We start from the raw sequence: 17,781 nt of genomic DNA on the forward strand, positions 1-17,781 counted from the left end.
ACAGCCATCGTGGGGAGCAGTCAAATGTCTTTGCACCGCACCAAGGGGAGCTCTGCAGGGTGGGGAGCATGGTGCCCGGCTCTGATCTGCCCCAAAACAGCCAGTTAAGATCCTTCCAAAGGATGATCCCATTGCAGAATAAATAGGCCTTTTAAATGCAGCTGCCTTTTGGGAGAGTGCTTGGAGAAGGCATCATCAGTACTCAGAGCAATCTGCTTCTTCCTTCTCCCTTGGTTTTCAGATTAAATATATTTAATTTTGGAAAATAACCTTAATCTATCAGGAATTCCCTATGTCTGAAAACACAGCTCAGGCACCAGTGACCAAGATGAAGGAGAAGAGGAAGGAAAATGGAAACCCAGAACAGCAGAAAGACTCTTCTTCCCCATGCACAAACATACACACTCTGATTTTTCTCCTTTCCAGTTTTTTGGGTTGGAGCGATTACCTAAGCTAGTGCTTTTGCGTTTATGCTTGCTGATACCTCACAAATACTGACACTTTCCTAAAATTTGAGCAAAACCTTCTAATTAGGGGAATTCTGAACACCATGTATTAAATTAATTTAATACCATGATCATCTCCCAGATGGGACACAGCATGTGAAGCAGAATAAGGGGAGGGAGATCGAGCTCTGGGCTGGACTTTGTTCTCCAGCCTGGTTTCCAAATGGTAGCTGGAAAAGTGGATGCTGGGAACCCCGCAGCCCCCTCCGGATGGGCCATAGCAGGGGGCTCGGCTGAACTCAGGCAGAGCCGGTGTCCCTGCAGGGGCTGGGAGACATAGCTGACTCCATGCTTGCCGAAGCCAGCCCTCCTCCTCCTCCTCTTCCTCCTCCCATGCATCCACTTGGGCTCCCTGAGCACATTAGCCATGCGTGATCGAGTCCTGCGGCGCAGCTCCAGCAAATGCTGCTTACGCCTCCTCTGCAAATGCCCATCAGAGAGCCAAGGCATCTGCTGCCGATACTGGGGGACAGCTCCCCTGAGACAGCCCCCACTGCCCCAGGACACAGTAGTAGCAGCCTGCGTTTCGGAGAAGGTGGTTGATGCTCTCATAAATGAACTTCCATCACAAAACTGTTCGTCTTGCTTTGGTACTAGCATTGCTACTGCCTGCAGACCCCAACTCCAGAGGGACGGTCTCCCTTATCTGCACTAAAGTCACCCTGGTGCTTTTGGGACAGATGGTCCTGCCAGAAGACAGACACACAAGGTGGAGTTTATTTGGTAGATCTTGTCATGGAATATTCTCATCAGCGTTATGGAGATCAAATTTCATTGCTTCATCTAGGCATTTGTTTTGGGGGATAGCAATGTTTTGTTCAAGCTCTCTGAAAACAAACAGAGAGGACAACTTGGTGCAAAAATGTCCCACAGGCAAAACCCACCCTCTCCCTGAAATGTTTGGGTGGGAAGTTCACAGGCACTGCCAAGCAAACTCAAAGAAGAAAGTCTGTCACCCCTCTTGCTCATCACACGGTCTCCAGAAAATCACATGTTCTTGACGGGTTTGGTCAGTGCAGGGAAACTCCAACACCTTGGACCGCTGTTGACCAAGAGCCCTTGCCAACCTGTGCAGGTAAAGGGCAGGGTGCCCCGGGCACCGGTCTGTATGGGGATGCTGTGCCACCTGCACAGAGGACCACCCCCGAGACTCTACCCTGGAGCATCTTGGCAGTTGCTCAATGGCAATACCACCCTGAAAAACATCCAACACACTTCCCAGGCCCTTTGGTGTTTCAGGAGGCCCACCAGCAGAAAGCCAGGTGTTGAAGACGACCACAAAGCTTCAGTGTCCTTCAGCACACCGCAATACACCATGGCATGGCCCAGATTTCTAATGTGGTTGGCAGACTTTCATGTTGGGGATTAAGGTCTTGGCCACAAAGTCCATCACTCAAGACAACATTTTCCACTGCGAGGAAGGAAACATTTAAAGAACTCTGACCTCTCAATACTCCCTTCAGAAAACTCAGACCAGCATTTTCTGACCCTTGGAAAATGAAGATGTGATAAATGTGGAGACAAGCAGGGGAATCCAGGAAGGAAGCTGCTTTTCTGACATTTTACACTTTCTAGCTTGCTTTCCCGAGGAGCATTGTCTGTCCACCTGCGTAAGCAGGAGCTTTCTCCCCACTCATCTCCCAGTGGCTTGATCCTGCCATTAAGACCTAATCCAGCGATTTTGAGCATTGCGTTTTAGCGCCTGGGAAGCACCGCTATGCAGCCAGCTCAGGATTATGACGACAACACAGTCTGGCCAGGTCAGGACGGGGGTGGAAGGAGAAAAAACGCTACAGCAGAAAAACAAAGTCAAGCATTGCCTTAAACCCAGGCTGCAAATGGAAACGCAGCAGCCACTGGCAGCCTTCGGCTGTCAGAAGATGAAGCCATGAGAGGACAGTAGCACCACCTACATGAGTGACACCAAATGCCATTTTGCAATAAAGCTGCATTTCCAGCTGCTGCTATTTTCCACAGGCTGTAGTCATTTTGGTCAACCTTTCCTCCGCTTACTCTCCAGCTTCAGTGGAAATATTTTAGATATCTCTAACCAAAAAAGAAAAAAAAGATGCCCTGTACATCAGCCAGCAGTATATCCCGGCTTCTCACCTGCCCTTGATCTTTCCAAGCATCATGGGAGAAAAATGCCCCTGCTCTTGCCCTCACAGCAGGCATCTCTGGAGGCTTCATTCTGAGTCACCTGCTCCCATTTCCCTGCTCTCCTCTGGGTGAGATGTCTCCACTCATGGCCCGGGATGTCACTCCTTGGCTGACAAGCAATTATAACCCACCTTCCCCTCCTTGCTTGTGTGCACCATGGGGCTCTTGCAGTCTCGCTCACCTCTATGCCAATTACCCCAATAACTATTGTGGGGATGCAAATGCACCTTCCTCTTGACCCTCTGCTCCGTCCCTTCCCCTCTCTGCTCTTCTGGCTCCTCTGTCCACAAATTCAGTGCCAGGGCCATCAGAGCAACCTCTCCTGCTGCCTCGTTTGCTGTCTCCCTGCCTCAGACGGTCTTCTAACTCCTGCTCCTCCCACCAACCTCTTTGCTGGCTGCAAGTCTTGGGAGCTCTTCTCTATTTCCTGAACAATCATTTCCTACCACTCTTCATATCAGCATGGCTTTCTCCCCAGATTCTTTGCCCTCTAGAGAGCAGGGTTGGTTTTCCAGGGCCCTCCAGGGAGAAATACTGGCTCTAGATACTGGTATTGGCTAGAGTTCAGGAGCAACTAGTATGATGACCCATAGCTCTAGCCCTGTCACACCGCAGTGGGCTCAGCCACATCCCAGCCAAATGCACACCTCCGCTCTCAGACCAGGCCCACAGCCTGCTCTCCCCTCCAGGAAATTCCCAGCTGCTTTCCTGGGTTTCTTCTTCATCTGGCACACCCACAAGCTGTTAGGCTGTTCATCCTGCTTTTGGTCTTGACCATACCAGCCTCGTTTGCCTCTGGTGAACATTTGTAGGTTTTCAGTGAGGTTTCATGCATTTCAGAGTGATTTCTGACCTGATGGATAAACCAAGAGGAATAGAAACGCAGCATCACATACCTCCAGCACAGTCCAGGAAAGCTGGCAAGTCTCTACAACAAACTGTAGCAGAACCCCCTGGCTCCAGCGCATGGACACTGGAAACCCAGGGAGGGATGTTCAGTGAGAATCCCCGCTCATCCTCTGAGCAACGTGTGGTTCATCGCAGCCTACTGCACCTCAACAGTTAACCAAGACCAGCAGCAGCTGCCCACAGAAGCGCAACCCCGGCATGGCTAGTGCAGGGATGTGCAATCACGCATGAAATCAGAATTGGGCCCCGCATGTCAGATGGTGTTAGTCTCCACCATCTCTAAGGCAAGCCCAGTCCGAGAACGACTGGTTTTGTCGCAATGGTGGTGCCATAATCCCGATCTTTTGTGTGAAGGCTAGGGAACAAAGCTGCAGCTTTTCCCTACCAATCTCCCCAGGATGAAGGTCTTGAACATCATTTCATCCCATGCAACAGGACAGCAGGATGATAGCACCTACCTCTTGCCCTGATACATCTGCAGGGGACAAAACTTGGAGGCTTAAGTTGATTATCAGGTTTAGAGGAAATTTATGTAGCCGTACCTGAGATATGTATCTGCAGAGATCTATGGGATGCAGAATTTCCATTCATTCACATGAGCTGCTGCTGTGTTGCAAGCAGAGGTTGGACTCACAACAGTGAGGGAAATTCAGTGTAGTAAGAGCAGGATATTAGATGCCCATGTGCAAGCCAGGAAACCCTGTCTGGACTGGTTTCAGGGCTCTTTGATTGTGGGACACTGAGCAAAATCAGTGACTTGAACCTGTTAAACCACCACCATGACAAGCTGAGATAACCCTGCTTGGAATAATAATGGGTCTTCACTGAATTTGTTTAATTTTGTAGTGAATTAAAGCTCATTTTGGAAGGCTGGCGTGAGTGGGTGGATGAGAACACCACACTAATTCAGCCACTTCCAGTTTGAATAATTTGCAAATAAAAATAGTATTTTTGGTGAATGTCAAACTGCTTAAGTACGTCAGAAATTTCACCTCATGAGGCGATGACAGCCAACGCTCTTTGCCCTGCTCAGTTGGGTCCATTACGACTTAGCGACCAAGAGCATCCTCAGATGTTTGTGAGCCTTTAGCAAGTGCTGGGTGGACTCAAGACCCTGTGTGCTGAGAAAACATTTCCTGTGATAAGGAAGGTTGCTCTATCATCTCCTTTGGTCTGCCAGCTGATTAAAGAACAGATAAAAATGATCCATTACAGTTTTTGTCTGAAATACTGGCTGTCCCTCCATGCCCAAGTCAATGTTTTGGAGAGGCTGGGAGCAAGGGCCCCAGAAGAGCTGCTGACGGACCAGCAAGGACCAACTGTTGGCTTGGTCTCCGCTCAGCCCAGGTGACCTGGTCATCTCAGGAAGGCAGAGCCAGAAGCACTGCATTGCACCCCCAGCCTGGACCCTGCTGCAGGGCTCAGCACTCCAAAGTGGGGTAGATTCTGCTGCAGCATCCAAGCAACAGGAAAAAATCCCCAAGCTTTCATGAATTAGCTGAAACAGCCTTGCACTGCGGAGACTGGGAAGATGACTCCTTCAGTGCCACGCTCCATGTCTGCACCCCTGAACATGCAGTGGGACATGTGAAACACCACCAGCAGTGCTGCAGAGGGCAGCTGAACCGAGGCAATGGAGAATGGAGAAACTTGTGTGACGCGAAGGGAGCCAGGGCAGCTCCTCCAGCATTTCTGCAAGCATCGGCAATAAACACCCCCTAGGATAAGCCTTCACAGAGGGGGGATATACCCTAACTGGTAGTACAGGGGTGGCAGTAACGAGGCTGTTAATACTGTCCTACGTGGCTTTGTTCTGAAAGAGCCAGAGAAGCCTGGGGGCAGATGAAACCGTTTAAGATGGCTGGGAAATGCTCGAAACCCCCCAGAACATTTATTGGTGGTACTCCTGTTAAACTGCCAGGTGACAACCCAGGTGGGGGAAGCTCTTGGAGAGCAGAGCAAGAAGCCAAAGCGAGCTTTGCAAAGAGGAGAAAATAAGATGCCATTCAGCAAGGCAAAGTACCGAGCTTGGATGTATGCAATTAAGTGTACAGAAACAGAGGAAGAGCTCCCCATCCACCTGAAAATGGCTGGGAGTGACAACTCAGCTTGCAGGATCTGCAGAAGGAAACCAAGAATGACAAGATGGGTCTTCACAAGAGATCCAGCCAGCAGAGAGCAACCCCAGATCCCTGGGGCCTACAGGGAAGGGCTTCAGGAACCAAGACTCTGCAGGACAGGAGGGTGGTGGGAGACAGGGTAACATTCCTGAGTGAGGTGCTTAAACTGCAGTGAAGAAGATCCAGGTCAGGCACTGGAAAAGAGCTTCCCCACAGCCATGTGCTGTTGGTGACAGTGTCATTCTGCCAGTCATCATTGTTTAAATCTTGCAAACATTTGCGTATTTGCAAATAAAGCTGATCTCTGTTGGACAACTGCACTTATAACCTTGACACTGAGCTATGCCCAGGGTCAGTCATGCTTCAGGGATGCACTCAATTTAGCCTTTTTTCCCCCCAGCCAGAGGTTAAGGAATGGGAGCCAGGAGACGCCGCCTCGCACTGGGAGATGCCTCGACAGATGCCCCAGGGATGCTCTGCTGGGTCTGTGCATCAGGTCTGAAGGACCCGTGTCTTGCCCAAAGGATGCCAGCACAGCCAGCTTTGGAAACACACCCCTCCAGAGATCAAGGGGTGAGATAATCAGATAGCAGTTCCCTATGTGCCAGTTTTTACATGCCATTTTTCAGCGGAAGGCCAAAGGACAGCCAAAAAAGGATGCTCATGGCCATAGGTCCATGCCAGCTGCTCATAAAGGAGGAGGGACTACAGGGAGCTGTGTGGACCTTGGAGGACAAAAGGCTTGTCCTCCAGCAGCCTGGAGACGAGAAGGCACAGCTCTGCAAAGAGCTCCAGGCACACTCCTGGCATCCTTTTAACTGGGGGGGCAGCTGAGAGGAGAGCACCTCGGGGGCCTCAGGAAAGCAGAAAGCAACAGGCACGTTTATCCTGCTGCTGTGCCAGAGACTGCACAGCCTTAACCATAACCCCGAGGGGATAACTCAGTCCTCGCCTAAAAGAGCTGAATGGACTTAACCAGCACAAGACTTTTGCCTGTGCTGTTTCTACGCGGCTGCTGCACGGATGCATGTGTGGCCACAACACCTGCAGAGCAGGCACCAAATTCCACCACCACTATTTTTCTTGATCCAGACATGAGGGACGTGGCCTCCTGTCCCCTCATCCCTCTCTCCATCTTGGCTCATCATGCTGCACACCCTTTCAGGCATCCTGGAGAGCTAGGGCCAGCAGGCATCTGCTTCCAGTGCATCCTCCAAAACAGATAAGGATGCAGCCAGGAGCATCTCCCCGCAGCTCAGAGGAGCAGGCATGCCGTGCCCCCCCCATCCACAACCCCCCTCATTCCCCTCCTCCAGAGCCTCCTGGCTGCCCTGGCTTTAATCCCACAGGCAGCATCATCCCAGTAATTTCCCTCCGCTTTCAATCTACTGATCTGGGGGCAGTCCACAAATCCCTTCATCCTGAGAGCAAAGCAATCTACTGCCTCATCTCATCCCATCTCCATTTCTCTCTCTCTAATCCCTGGAAACAGGGACGAGGCTCACAGCACATGAGCTGCCCTGGAGGGGTCTGTCCAGGTGCTGGTGGACAGACAGACAGATTGACCCAGAGCACACGGGGGCAAACAGGAGGTGCCAGGTCAAGACAGGCAAGGAGCCTGTTATTTTCACCATGCTCAGTCTCTACAAAAAGTAACTGATTTAGCTGATTATTTTATTTTTTTTTAAAGTAGATGCTGTACAGGATGAAAGATGGGGGGGGTTGGGGCTGCTCTCATGAACACCACTAGACTTCTCAAAGCACCTGGGGCAGGTCCTAGCCCCTCCTGATCCAGGAATGGGGTAACAGGCAGGTCTTCCCATTCCCCCCACCATGCTGGGGACATAAGAGACAGACTGGGTACAGCATCATCCTGCTGGTCCCCTCCATGCAAAATGCGCAGAGACCAAGCGAGACCAGCCTGGCCCCATAAATCCCAGCTCCTCTGGGCTCAGGGCTGGATCCAGTGCTCTGCCTGTGCTGTTTCTCCACAAGCCTAAACCCGTGACCTTCACCCTGGCCATAGATGCTCTTTGGGAATGGGAGACTGATGGGAGACATGGGAAGGAAGACCCTTGGGGTATATCCCTGCCCTGGAGAAGGAACGTGGCATTGCTCAGTCAGGACCGAGCAGATTGGTTGGGATGCAGCACTAACCCCATCCTTCCTTTTTCAAGCATCCATTTGCACAGGGCTGGAGAAGGCAGTGGGGGTGAGTCCACGCTCAGTGGCCACCACAAGGCCATGTCCCGCCTGACGCTGCCCGCAGCTGAAAGCACCGCAAGGAAGGAGGATGCAGGGGTGGCGTGTGACAAAGCTGTCTGGCGGCCATGTCAGCAGTGGAGCCGGGCTGCACGGCCCCCATCCCACAGTTGGCAGTGGTGGCTCTCCCCAGGTTCGGCCGGCGAGGAGGAGGACGGGGGCCCTCAGCGGCTGGGGGTGGATTGCCGCCGCGCCACGCTCAGACCCTGACAGCAGGCTCCAAAACTGTCACTACCAATCTGTTTTCACTTCAACTAAACCTCAACCCCGATTAAAATCAAGGAAAGCCGCCTTCTCCTCTCTCCTCCCCGTGGTAGGTCCTCTGTAACCTCAGGTCTAAACACTGAGCAAAATGCAAAGGCAAGGGAATGGGTGAATTTGCTTGGCTGGGAACGAGGGCTGCTGGGGAAGGGGCATCGACCACCCCTGTCCTCAAACCTGGCCCTGGCTGCAAGGGCATGGCTGCTGCAGTGGTCCCATCCCCGCAGGGCTGCGGGTCTCTGCCGAAATCCAGGGTGGTATGCGCCACCAATACCCCGACCTGCCTCTGCCATGGGTGGTACCCCAGCAGCTCCAGTGGACAATGCATCCATGGGGTGGAACAGGTCTGGTTGTCAGTGGGGTGCCCCGCACTGGCGCCTGCTGCCTGCTACCAGCTCATTTAGCAAAGCCTAAATAAAATAAAGAAATTAAACCAGATATGTGTGTGTGCACAATCGCAGCACCAGGACGGATGCACTCAGTGAGAAGCTGAAAAAAGCTCACTGCAGGGATGGGAACAGCCCTCACCCACTGGCGAAGCATTTAAATTCACTTTCCATTTCAGCTGGCCAAAAAGCAGCTGCAGAGGCCTGGCAAACTCAAGCCATGCAGGCTGCCACCCACCCTTGCACTGCAGGAATGGGAGCTCGATGCCAGAGGTGCCACCTTGCACAGCATGCCCCGGGGTCAGGAAGGCATCCTCTGATTCACCAAGAGCAGGCACGTTGCTTCGCTACAGATCCGAGCTGGGGCTGCAAGTGCTCTGCCGCCGGCGGGATCAAGTTCGTCCCCGTGTGCCAGGCATGAGCCCCCCTGTCACAGGGAGCCACACTGGCCAGCAGTGTGCCACCGGCAAGGTGCCCTCTCCACTTGCTGCACAGCAAATGCCCATTTTCCAAGCGGGTGTCTGACTTGGAGGAAAAAAATAATCACTGCCTCAGAAAAGCAGTCCTGGGACCACCAAACCAGGGAGGGAAGAAGCATCATTGGTAGTTACCCAGAAAGAGCATCCTGCAAGGTGGTGAGCATCTCCCCATGCAGGCACCCAGGTCCCCTCCGCTTCCACCTCAAATCAGTGCTGGCCACTGCGGAGGTGGTTTTCTTGGTCCACTCTGCACATCCCATGCCACCGATCCTAACAGCATTCGTATTTTCTGATCCTATGCACTAAAATCCCACAGCTTCTCTAATGCATTTTGAAGGCTGATTTTGCACCTATTGCAATATGAACATTAAAATAATGTTGAAACCACTTAAAGAGGTTTTTTTTCCCTTGGTCTTGATCAGTAGCCTTTTTTCCCCACCCCAAAATGATCGGTTTTCTTCAGAAAGAAATGTCCTCTTAATTCAGCAAAATTAAAAGAACATTTTTTACAGTTATTTCTCAGGAAGAAAGAATTTCAAATTTGCTTTTGTATCTGAGAATACTAAAAATGTTTATATAAATCAATCCATAAAAGAGGAGGAAAGTCTGAGATTAAGATCTTCAGAAATATTACTGATTTATTTTGGAATTCTGTATTAAAAGCAAACCCCCAGATATTAGGAAAAACTGCTGTTTTTCAGGGTTTGGTTTCTGTATCAAAATGCAGGCTAGCATCTGTCTTTGCATCTGTCAAAACAAAGGTCAATCATTTTATGGAAACTTAAACACAATGCCCTTGATCCACTGTTTCTGGTTTATTTCTAAGCCAGACGTGACTTCCGACTAACAAAATAAGATTTTCTAATATGGTTCACATTAAAATTACATTATCCCAGAAAACTCAGATTACAAGAAAAATACATCTGAGAACATTTTCCCTTCATAATAAGGAGATGATATTTTGGGATTGATTTCAACAGCATTTAAGTCCTCTATAACCTTTGCAACTAATATTTCACTTTTCTACTTATAAAGCAATGGTATAACCAAAGAAAATGAAATAGAAATGTGACGGTATCAGAAAGAATTTAGCCACCTTGAGTAAAATGGGTATCTGAAGGCAAACTGAAAAGAAAACAAAGCGAGTATCATAATAAAAGGTATTCCTCTCTCCAAATCAAATTTCCCAGGCACAAGGAAAAAAAAAAAATGGAAATAGAACTAAAAGGTAAAAATTAAATCAAACAGGGTTGGGGGTTTTATTATGTTGCCAGACTAAGACGTGATTAACATCTATGTTAGTTTTTTATCAATTTCTTTAAGGCAATTTGATTTGTGTTATTCCCACCCGAGCACATACATAAATGACACTGTCCAAAGCCTGCACTGTAAATCACACAAATTAGGAATGGCTGAATATTCTGGTTAATGCAGAGATGGATGCTTCCCTACCGAGGGATACAATCTTTGGCATTAGCCGCAAGACACAGGTGAAATTGAATTTTATCATCATAATGCACACACTATAACAGAGAACGACAATTTCTCAAAACAAATTTGCAAAAATGTTTTGCGAAACAATTTTGTAAAAGTATTTTGCAAATATCTTATAGGAGAGACTTAAGGAGCAGATGTTAACTTAAGCTAACCCCCTTGCTCACGCACCTATTTCTCCCATAATCCCACCTTCGTCCGACACAGACTTAAATTTCCTCTACAAAACATTCACTTAAGACGGCTCTTAAGCGTTCAAAGCTCTTCTAACCCATACTGGAGCCCCAGACCTGACTCATTTCATGATACTTCCCTGATTTTTATTGATAAGAAAAGTTGCACGCGGCAGGTGGTCTTCCACCAACACAATCTTTTAAATCTTCTTACCTTCCCCAAAGAGCCGCTTTAGTGCCGATTTGGTGTGAGGGGGGTCCGGACAGATGGCCAGTCTTTTCACGTTTGGAAAGGATGAAAAATGCTACGGGGGAAAAAAAATCCCAGTGATTTTTTTCGCCGTACAGCGCAGAGGGCTCTGAACCTCATTGGCCCTGGGAGGTCCACCACGTGGCATGGGATGAAGACCACGTGACCTATTTTCTCCCAAATCCCTTGGTTTGCTGGAAAGGGGGATGCACCCACAGCTGATGTTCTTGTCATTTCAGTGGGCTTTGATTTTTTTTTTTTTTTTTTAAAGGCCACTGAGCAAATCAGGTTGCCTCAAGGCGATGAGGGCAAACCAGCCAACGCTTTCAACATAAAGGAGAAAGGAGTTCGGGTACGAGAGAAGCACCGGGGCGCTGCCTGTGTGCAGGGGGAAATTTGAAGATGCTTTACCAGGGTACTGGCAGAGCGGTGCCTGCCCACCCACTTCAGGGACAGAGCCTCTGGGAGGGAGAGGAGAGCGTACCGCAACACACATTTGGCTGCTGGCGATGGGCTGTGCTAAACCCTCCGTCTCGGAGGCAGCAGCAGCAGAGGGAAGGACCAGGCTGAAGCCCTGACTGCAGATCCCAGAGCTCAGCTGGCTCCCTGAGCCTCGGAGGAAGGGGATGTGCTACAACTGCTCCGTCACCAAAAAAAAGATTATCCTGTGCCCCCACGTTGCTCCTGACCCCTCCCAGGCTGATCCCATCCTCTGCAGCCCTCCCAGCTAATGGACAGTGGTTGCACCAACCAACTGCTCCAAGAGACGAAAAGTCTCTTGCTTTGGAGGCAGAGGGTCTGCTGAAACAGCTTTCTTAGAATAAGGACCTAGTGCAATGGAGGGAGCGTGACATGCTTCAGGCGGGCAGTGCCTGCTCCCACCACTGCACGGCCATGCCAGGCTCAAAGGGCATTTCAAAGTGTCCCCCCACAAACACTCACCAAACCTAAAATGCAGCACAACTGTGGGGATGTTCTGCCCCACAAGTGTCCCCAAGGCCGCATGCAGCAAGGCAAGACAAGCCATAGCTCCCAGCGTCTGACTTTGCCGCTGGGGGTCCTTCCTTGCCCCAGCTCTGTATTTCCCAGGGGACAGCAGCTCTGAGCCACCACATCGCAGCCAGTCATCGTCCACAGGCCAAGCAGCTCCTGGCCTTCCCTTGGTAACCGCAGGTACCAGCCCATCAGTGTCAGGACACTCAGTCGGGGGAGGGGAAAAGGAATTTTTGGAGCCCAAGACATCTTCTTGTTTTTTCAAGCCCATGGGTCATGCCAGTCAGAAGCTGCATTTTTCTGGCAACCTGAGTCTCCACCTGGCAAATCCCTCTTGTTGTGCCACCTTGTTGTGCCAGCAATACGCCTGTTCATAACCCCTGCCAATGGAAAGCCCCAAGTGAAACTACCTCTGACATCTGCCCTTGAATTTCAGTGATGTTACTTCTGCAGAGCAGCTGTCCCCAGCCATCCTATCATCCAAGGGCTTGAGTCCTTCTTATCTAAGTGTAACCACCTAAGGCTCCTCGAAGAACCAGCTGAGCTTGGCCTTTGGTGAAAAAGCACAGCTCTGGCCACCTCCATGCCTTCTTGGCATCTCCACGACATCCCAACCCGGCACTCAGCCCGGATGCTGGTTCTCCCTTGTGGCTGTTCCCCCCACCATGGTTCTGCACAGGGAGGGACTGGAAGCATCAGGAGAACAGTCCCTATTTCCAGGTCCTTCCCAAGGCCGCACTGTCTCACCATGCTGTTATCAAAGACGGATGTACAGCCATAAAATGCCCCAAACGGTGCAGAGAAGTGCAGGGCTTCACCTGAAATCCCCTTTGGCTTGGAGGGTCACACTTCTCCAGCCACCAGCCAGATGATGGGACATTTTAGTCCAACAAATACAAGCTAAGGAAGAAACCTGCCATACTCAAATGCAAACTACGGACACAGCCAAAAGCACTTAGCTCGCTGCTTTCCCCTCCCGCATTTTGTGATGGCCGGTGTGCAAAGGGAGAGAAGAATCCCCCCCACCTTCCAGCCCTGCAGCTCCCTGTTCGCAGCCCTCTTATCCTTCCTCAGTGATGCCCAGCTAAATCTCATTCCCGAGTAATCTTCTGAATAATTATATAATAGAGAGGCAGGCGGAGAAATAATTTTAGGCCACTCTGTCGATAGAAAGCAAGCTGGATTAAAAGATCAGAACAAGCAATACTTAGATTAAAATGGTTTGTTATTTTCAGCTGCAGAAAATCTGTGGCTAAAGCACGGAAGATGTTGAGGGAAGGCATATCATCTTTCTTTCCCCCAAAACCAAGCTTTCTACACATTAGCCAAGGCAATTTCTAGGTTTCCAGCCTATACTCAGGTTTTGATTCCCAACGGGTCAAAGAAATACAATTTGCCAGTTCGTACAGCATTTTATCTAAAGATTTAAGACCAGCGTGGAGATGCTTCAAGTTACATTTTGCCCTGCAAGCTGAGTCTGAATTAAACACCTCGTTAAGACATTGGACCCCTTGAGTCAGGAGAATCAGCATGCGGCTCAGCAGACAACTTCATTACCTACGAGAAATGTGCCTCCTGGGAGGCACACAGCATGGGCTTTATCGGTACCAATGCCTTTGCCTTTAGCATGTGCCTCCCTGCACCTCTGAGCTGATGGCAGGCAGACGCCAGGCTTACCTGCAGTGGAGAGGCGGCTGGGGCTGGGAGAAGCCCTTCAGACAGCGGGGCAGCTCTCCGCAGGCGCCTATATGGCATCCCCCTGGCCCCCAGCAAGGTCAGTGGCGTGGGGTGCCATGCCAGGCCCCACTCTGACTGATCGCTTTGGAAAGGCGTGAAGGGGAGGCAGGAAAAAAATGGTGAGAAAGGGACCTGACGCTGGGGGCTGAGCTCTCCGCAGGGCACGGCACTCATCAGCCGCATCCCAGATCGATGCCGCTAGCTTTGCTCGTTCACCTTCAAGTTCAGATTAAGCAGAAGGGTCAAACTGGGAAATCGTTTGCCACTGGCAGGCATGTCCCCACCACCACCCCGCAGCCTCGTGTCACAGCCTTTTCCCTTTGCTGGCATGGACACTTCCCACCTGAGCACCTTGCTAACCCCACAGCATCTCCAGCCCCCAGCATCAGCAGTGACCACTCGTTGCATTGCCTGGATGTGAGATGGAGGAGCAGCAGTTTCCCAGTGCCAAGTGGTCTCCAAAACCAGAGTCCTCTTCCAGGTGTCCCCTGCACCTATAGTTTTTCTATAAAAAAGTCATGATACTGCACGCAGAGCATCAGCTCTGAGTTCAAAGGATGAAATCCCATGGGGCAAGAGGTCCAAGACAACCTTGAAGAGGGCTTAGCATTTAAAATGAAAACCACACCTTGCTTTGCATTTTGAGCCAGAAGCTGCTGGCTTGCACAGAGCTGGGCACCAGGCTTCTCTCCTGCCTGAGGATGTGGGAGAGGGGCTGGGGCACAGGCCTGGGAGAAGGGATGGGATGTTGGACAGGGAACATGGGAAGGCAGAGAAATGAGGTCGGAGACCTTTTTGGAGGGAGGTGGGAGCTGTGGGATGTTGTGATGTTCATCCAAATGATGCTTTAATAACCACTTACTGCAGAAAACTGTCTTCACTAAAGCCAGAGAATAGAACACACTTCCTGGACAGATTTAGGTTATGAGCGCTTGTGGGAGGACAGTTTAGGGACTTCGTCCCAGGCTGGACGCTCAGCTCCCCCAGCAAGGACATGTCCCAGTTTTCCTGGGGTTGGCAATGGGGATCCCTTCCCCAAGACCTGCCGTGCTCAAGGAGATGCCAGCAAGCTGGGAAGAGGCAGGGCCCTCCAGGGATGTACTCCCAAGTGCATCTTCCTTCAGCTCATGGCCTTCAGGCTACCAGCAGGAAAGACAAAGCTGCCCTCCACCCCCACAAAAAGCCCTCTACAGATGGATGTGTTTGCAAGAGGCTGCCCATAGCACACAGGAGCTGCAGATGGTCATGGACCTCAGACGATGCATGCTCAAGAACAGGCGTAACCAGTACCCACCGCGTCGCCAGTGACCATGGACAAGCCTCCTTGCAGGTTTTTGGGCAAGTTCTACCTCTGCTGCACCTTACTGGGTCACCTGCAGCTCCTCTGAGAAACCTCTATCCCCCTATCCAAAATGCACCATCTTGTTGCAGGTATAGAGTGTTGCTCTGGCCGGTCTCTCCCAGGGTTTTATGTGCAGAAAACAGGGATTAGCGACACTTTTAAAAGGAAAGGGAGAGAAGAGAGGTGGATTTGTCTGTCACTACAACGTTTCTGCTTTATGGAGCTGTCTTCTCACTCGGAGACGCATGTCCTCCTCTTCACTAATGGAAAATGTTGCCCCGCCGTCCATTTGTGATAGTCAATGCCTGGGACAACACGATGGCCCCAGGCCAAAGCAGACCTATTTTAGTAACAAAAGCAGAGTGGCTGATGAAAATGACCCTGTCTACGCACTTCCCAGCTTAGCTCTTTAGGTGGTTTTAATGGACCCCTGTGACCACCGTGGTGGGAAGCAGGAGGCCAAGTGCAACGGGGGCAGAGGCAGCAGGACGGGAGGCCTGCATGGATGCATGACTGCGCTAGCCCCTTTGCAGAGAGAGGCCCCAGCAGCAAAACACACCTCTCATAGAAGCCCTGCTAGCAGGATTGCACTGTGCAGGGAGCAAAACCCCTTCCCTTTTTTGCCCACGCCGCAGCATTGCCCCTCACACGGAGCCGGGTCCCCGCAGTGCCACAGTACCTCTCTCTGCAGAGCCCAACCACAGCCTCCCTGCAGGCGTTTTATAGCCTAAGGGATACCCTGGTGCAGCTGCAAGGACTGAGCTTGCCTTACCTTACCCTGCAGGTTGGCCTCGAGCTCCAGAGTGATTCCTTGGAGGGTCCAGTTGCACTAGAAAAGGGCATGCTGAGTGCGGGGCGGAAACCGGCGGTCCACGGCACGAGCCTGCAGACCAGGACACGGCAGAGGTTAGGCACAGCGCAGAGGAAGGACACCTGATGGCCACTTACCGTCCAGGAAAAGTGAATTTCAGAGAGAAATAAAAAGTGGGTTGGGTTGGGTGGGTCAAAATGATCGGGAGCATCACCTCCAGGTCGTTTATGGGGCAGGCAGCAAAGCCATGCCTATATTTTTCTCTACATTCAGAGCAGGTTTGGGTAGGTTCTGTCCCAGCATCCATGAACCAAGGGAAGTCATCCAAAGAGCTGGGCTGTGGAGGAGGGGGTCCCCGGGACATGACCCCAGCAAGACCCCCCAGGTGACCACAGCCCAGCAGTTCAGCTGTGGGAACTGCCCCCATGGGGGGAGCACGAGCCAGGGGTCTGCTTCATCCAGAAATCAAACCACAATGGAAATAATCCAGCACGTTTCAGTGACATGGGTGCTGGGTTATTTTTATTGCTTTATTTTTGCTGCTGCTCCCAATAAGTTAACTGGGGCATGCATTACCCGTCAATAAAATCAATCGAGCAGCCTGAGCCGTTAATAAGCTGAGTGCCAGAGGGCAGAAAAAGCTCTCCATCGCCCAAAATATTCTTTGGGCGGCAGGGTGGGTGAGCTGCAGGCCCTACTCATTGCTTCGACTTGGCACTGCTCTTGACATGCCAGGGCAGTTTGTGGGTTATAAGGGGAAACCTTCCTCTTCCTAGTGACTCAGCAACCACCGTGCTCATCCCCAGTGACTTGGGCTCGAGGGGTTGATGCCGCTGCTGTGGGAAGGAGCCCATCAGTGGGGGGGAGCCCGTGGGACCCCCTAAGGTCAGTCTTTGGTCCTGCCTGCTGCTCACAGCAGCGTCAGCCCTAAGATCAGAGCAGGTTGCCCAGGACGTTATCCCTTTGGGGCTTGTAAACCTCCAAGGATGGAGACTACACAGCCTCTCTCAGCGACCAACTGTCCTCAGAATTAATGTTTTTTCCCTACAATACCCTATATGTCTCTCTGAATGGCAGCCATGTCCTCCAAGGTAGCGACTGCATGCCCAGGTGGTGTCACCTGCAAGCAGGACAGGTCCTAGGACAGACCCTGAGGAACTTCACTACTCTCCACTGAGCCTACACAAGGAAAATAAATTTTAAATCCCATTAACTGTCACAATAGTAACATCCTTCCCCATGGACTCTAAAAAGACAGAGAGGGAACAAAAAACCCCCACCAAGCCCAAATAGCCAAAAAAATTGGAAAGGATGAAAAACCTGAACTGTGACTCACCGTTGGAGGAGCAGCAGGGCAGGCTGGGGATCCCACGGGGCAGAGGGCTGGGGGTCAGCAGCAGAGGCAGCAGGGAAAGACCTGGAAGACAGCGTGACATCTCAGCACCCCGGCATGCCCGGTCAGCCCCCCCACCTGGGAACCCACAAAAGCATCCTCCCAGCACTGCTGCCATGGCCGAGGACAATCCAGGGAAGCACAAGGGCAAAACAGCCCAGAGCAGAGGAATCCTTGGTAATTTTTTATGCCAATCAGCACAAACTTCTGGTCACTGATTTCAGTACTGAAAAAAAAAAAAGGAAAAACCCTGACCACAGCACCAGCTTCATCAAAATACACAGGAACAAGGGGGCTCAGACAAGGACTCAGGATGCAGGAAGGACAAGGGGTTGCAAGGAAACCCCCCTCTTTCTCCCCAGCGCCAGTGCAGGCACAAGCCCCTCCACCCCAGCCCCATGGGCACATCCTGCCTCCCCACTGCTCACACGGGTGCAGAGCAGTGACCCACAGCAATGCAGCCCATGAATTCACAAGGAAAGAAACTTTTATTTGTCTTCCAGGT

General features: G+C 51.1%; 1 protein-coding gene across 34 annotated transcripts in view; it reads right to left on the reverse strand.

The window, feature by feature from the left end:
• The window catches only part of PCBP3 (poly(rC) binding protein 3), a 63,836-nt gene that overhangs the window by 34,875 nt on the left and 11,180 nt on the right, over nt 1–17,781 (reverse strand). For 28 of the 34 annotated variants that reach the window (XM_052792609.1, XM_052792607.1, XM_052792606.1 and 25 more), the window contains 2 exons: nt 17,220–17,300; nt 15,850–15,955 (listed from right to left, as the gene is read on the reverse strand). In XM_052792609.1, coding sequence (XP_052648569.1) covers nt 15,850–15,915 — 66 coding nt within the window. In that variant the 5' untranslated portion in view covers nt 15,916–15,955; nt 17,220–17,300. Of the gene's footprint in view, nt 1–10,964; nt 11,056–15,844; nt 15,956–17,219; nt 17,301–17,781 lie in introns of those variants that run through there. The other 6 variants (XM_052792587.1, XM_052792586.1, XM_052792582.1 and 3 more) reach the window with 4 other exon arrangements.

The sequence above is a fragment of the Harpia harpyja genome, chromosome 7 (assembly GCF_026419915.1).
Source record: "Harpia harpyja isolate bHarHar1 chromosome 7, bHarHar1 primary haplotype, whole genome shotgun sequence".
In the NCBI taxonomy this organism is placed as follows: domain Eukaryota; kingdom Metazoa; phylum Chordata; class Aves; order Accipitriformes; family Accipitridae; genus Harpia; species Harpia harpyja.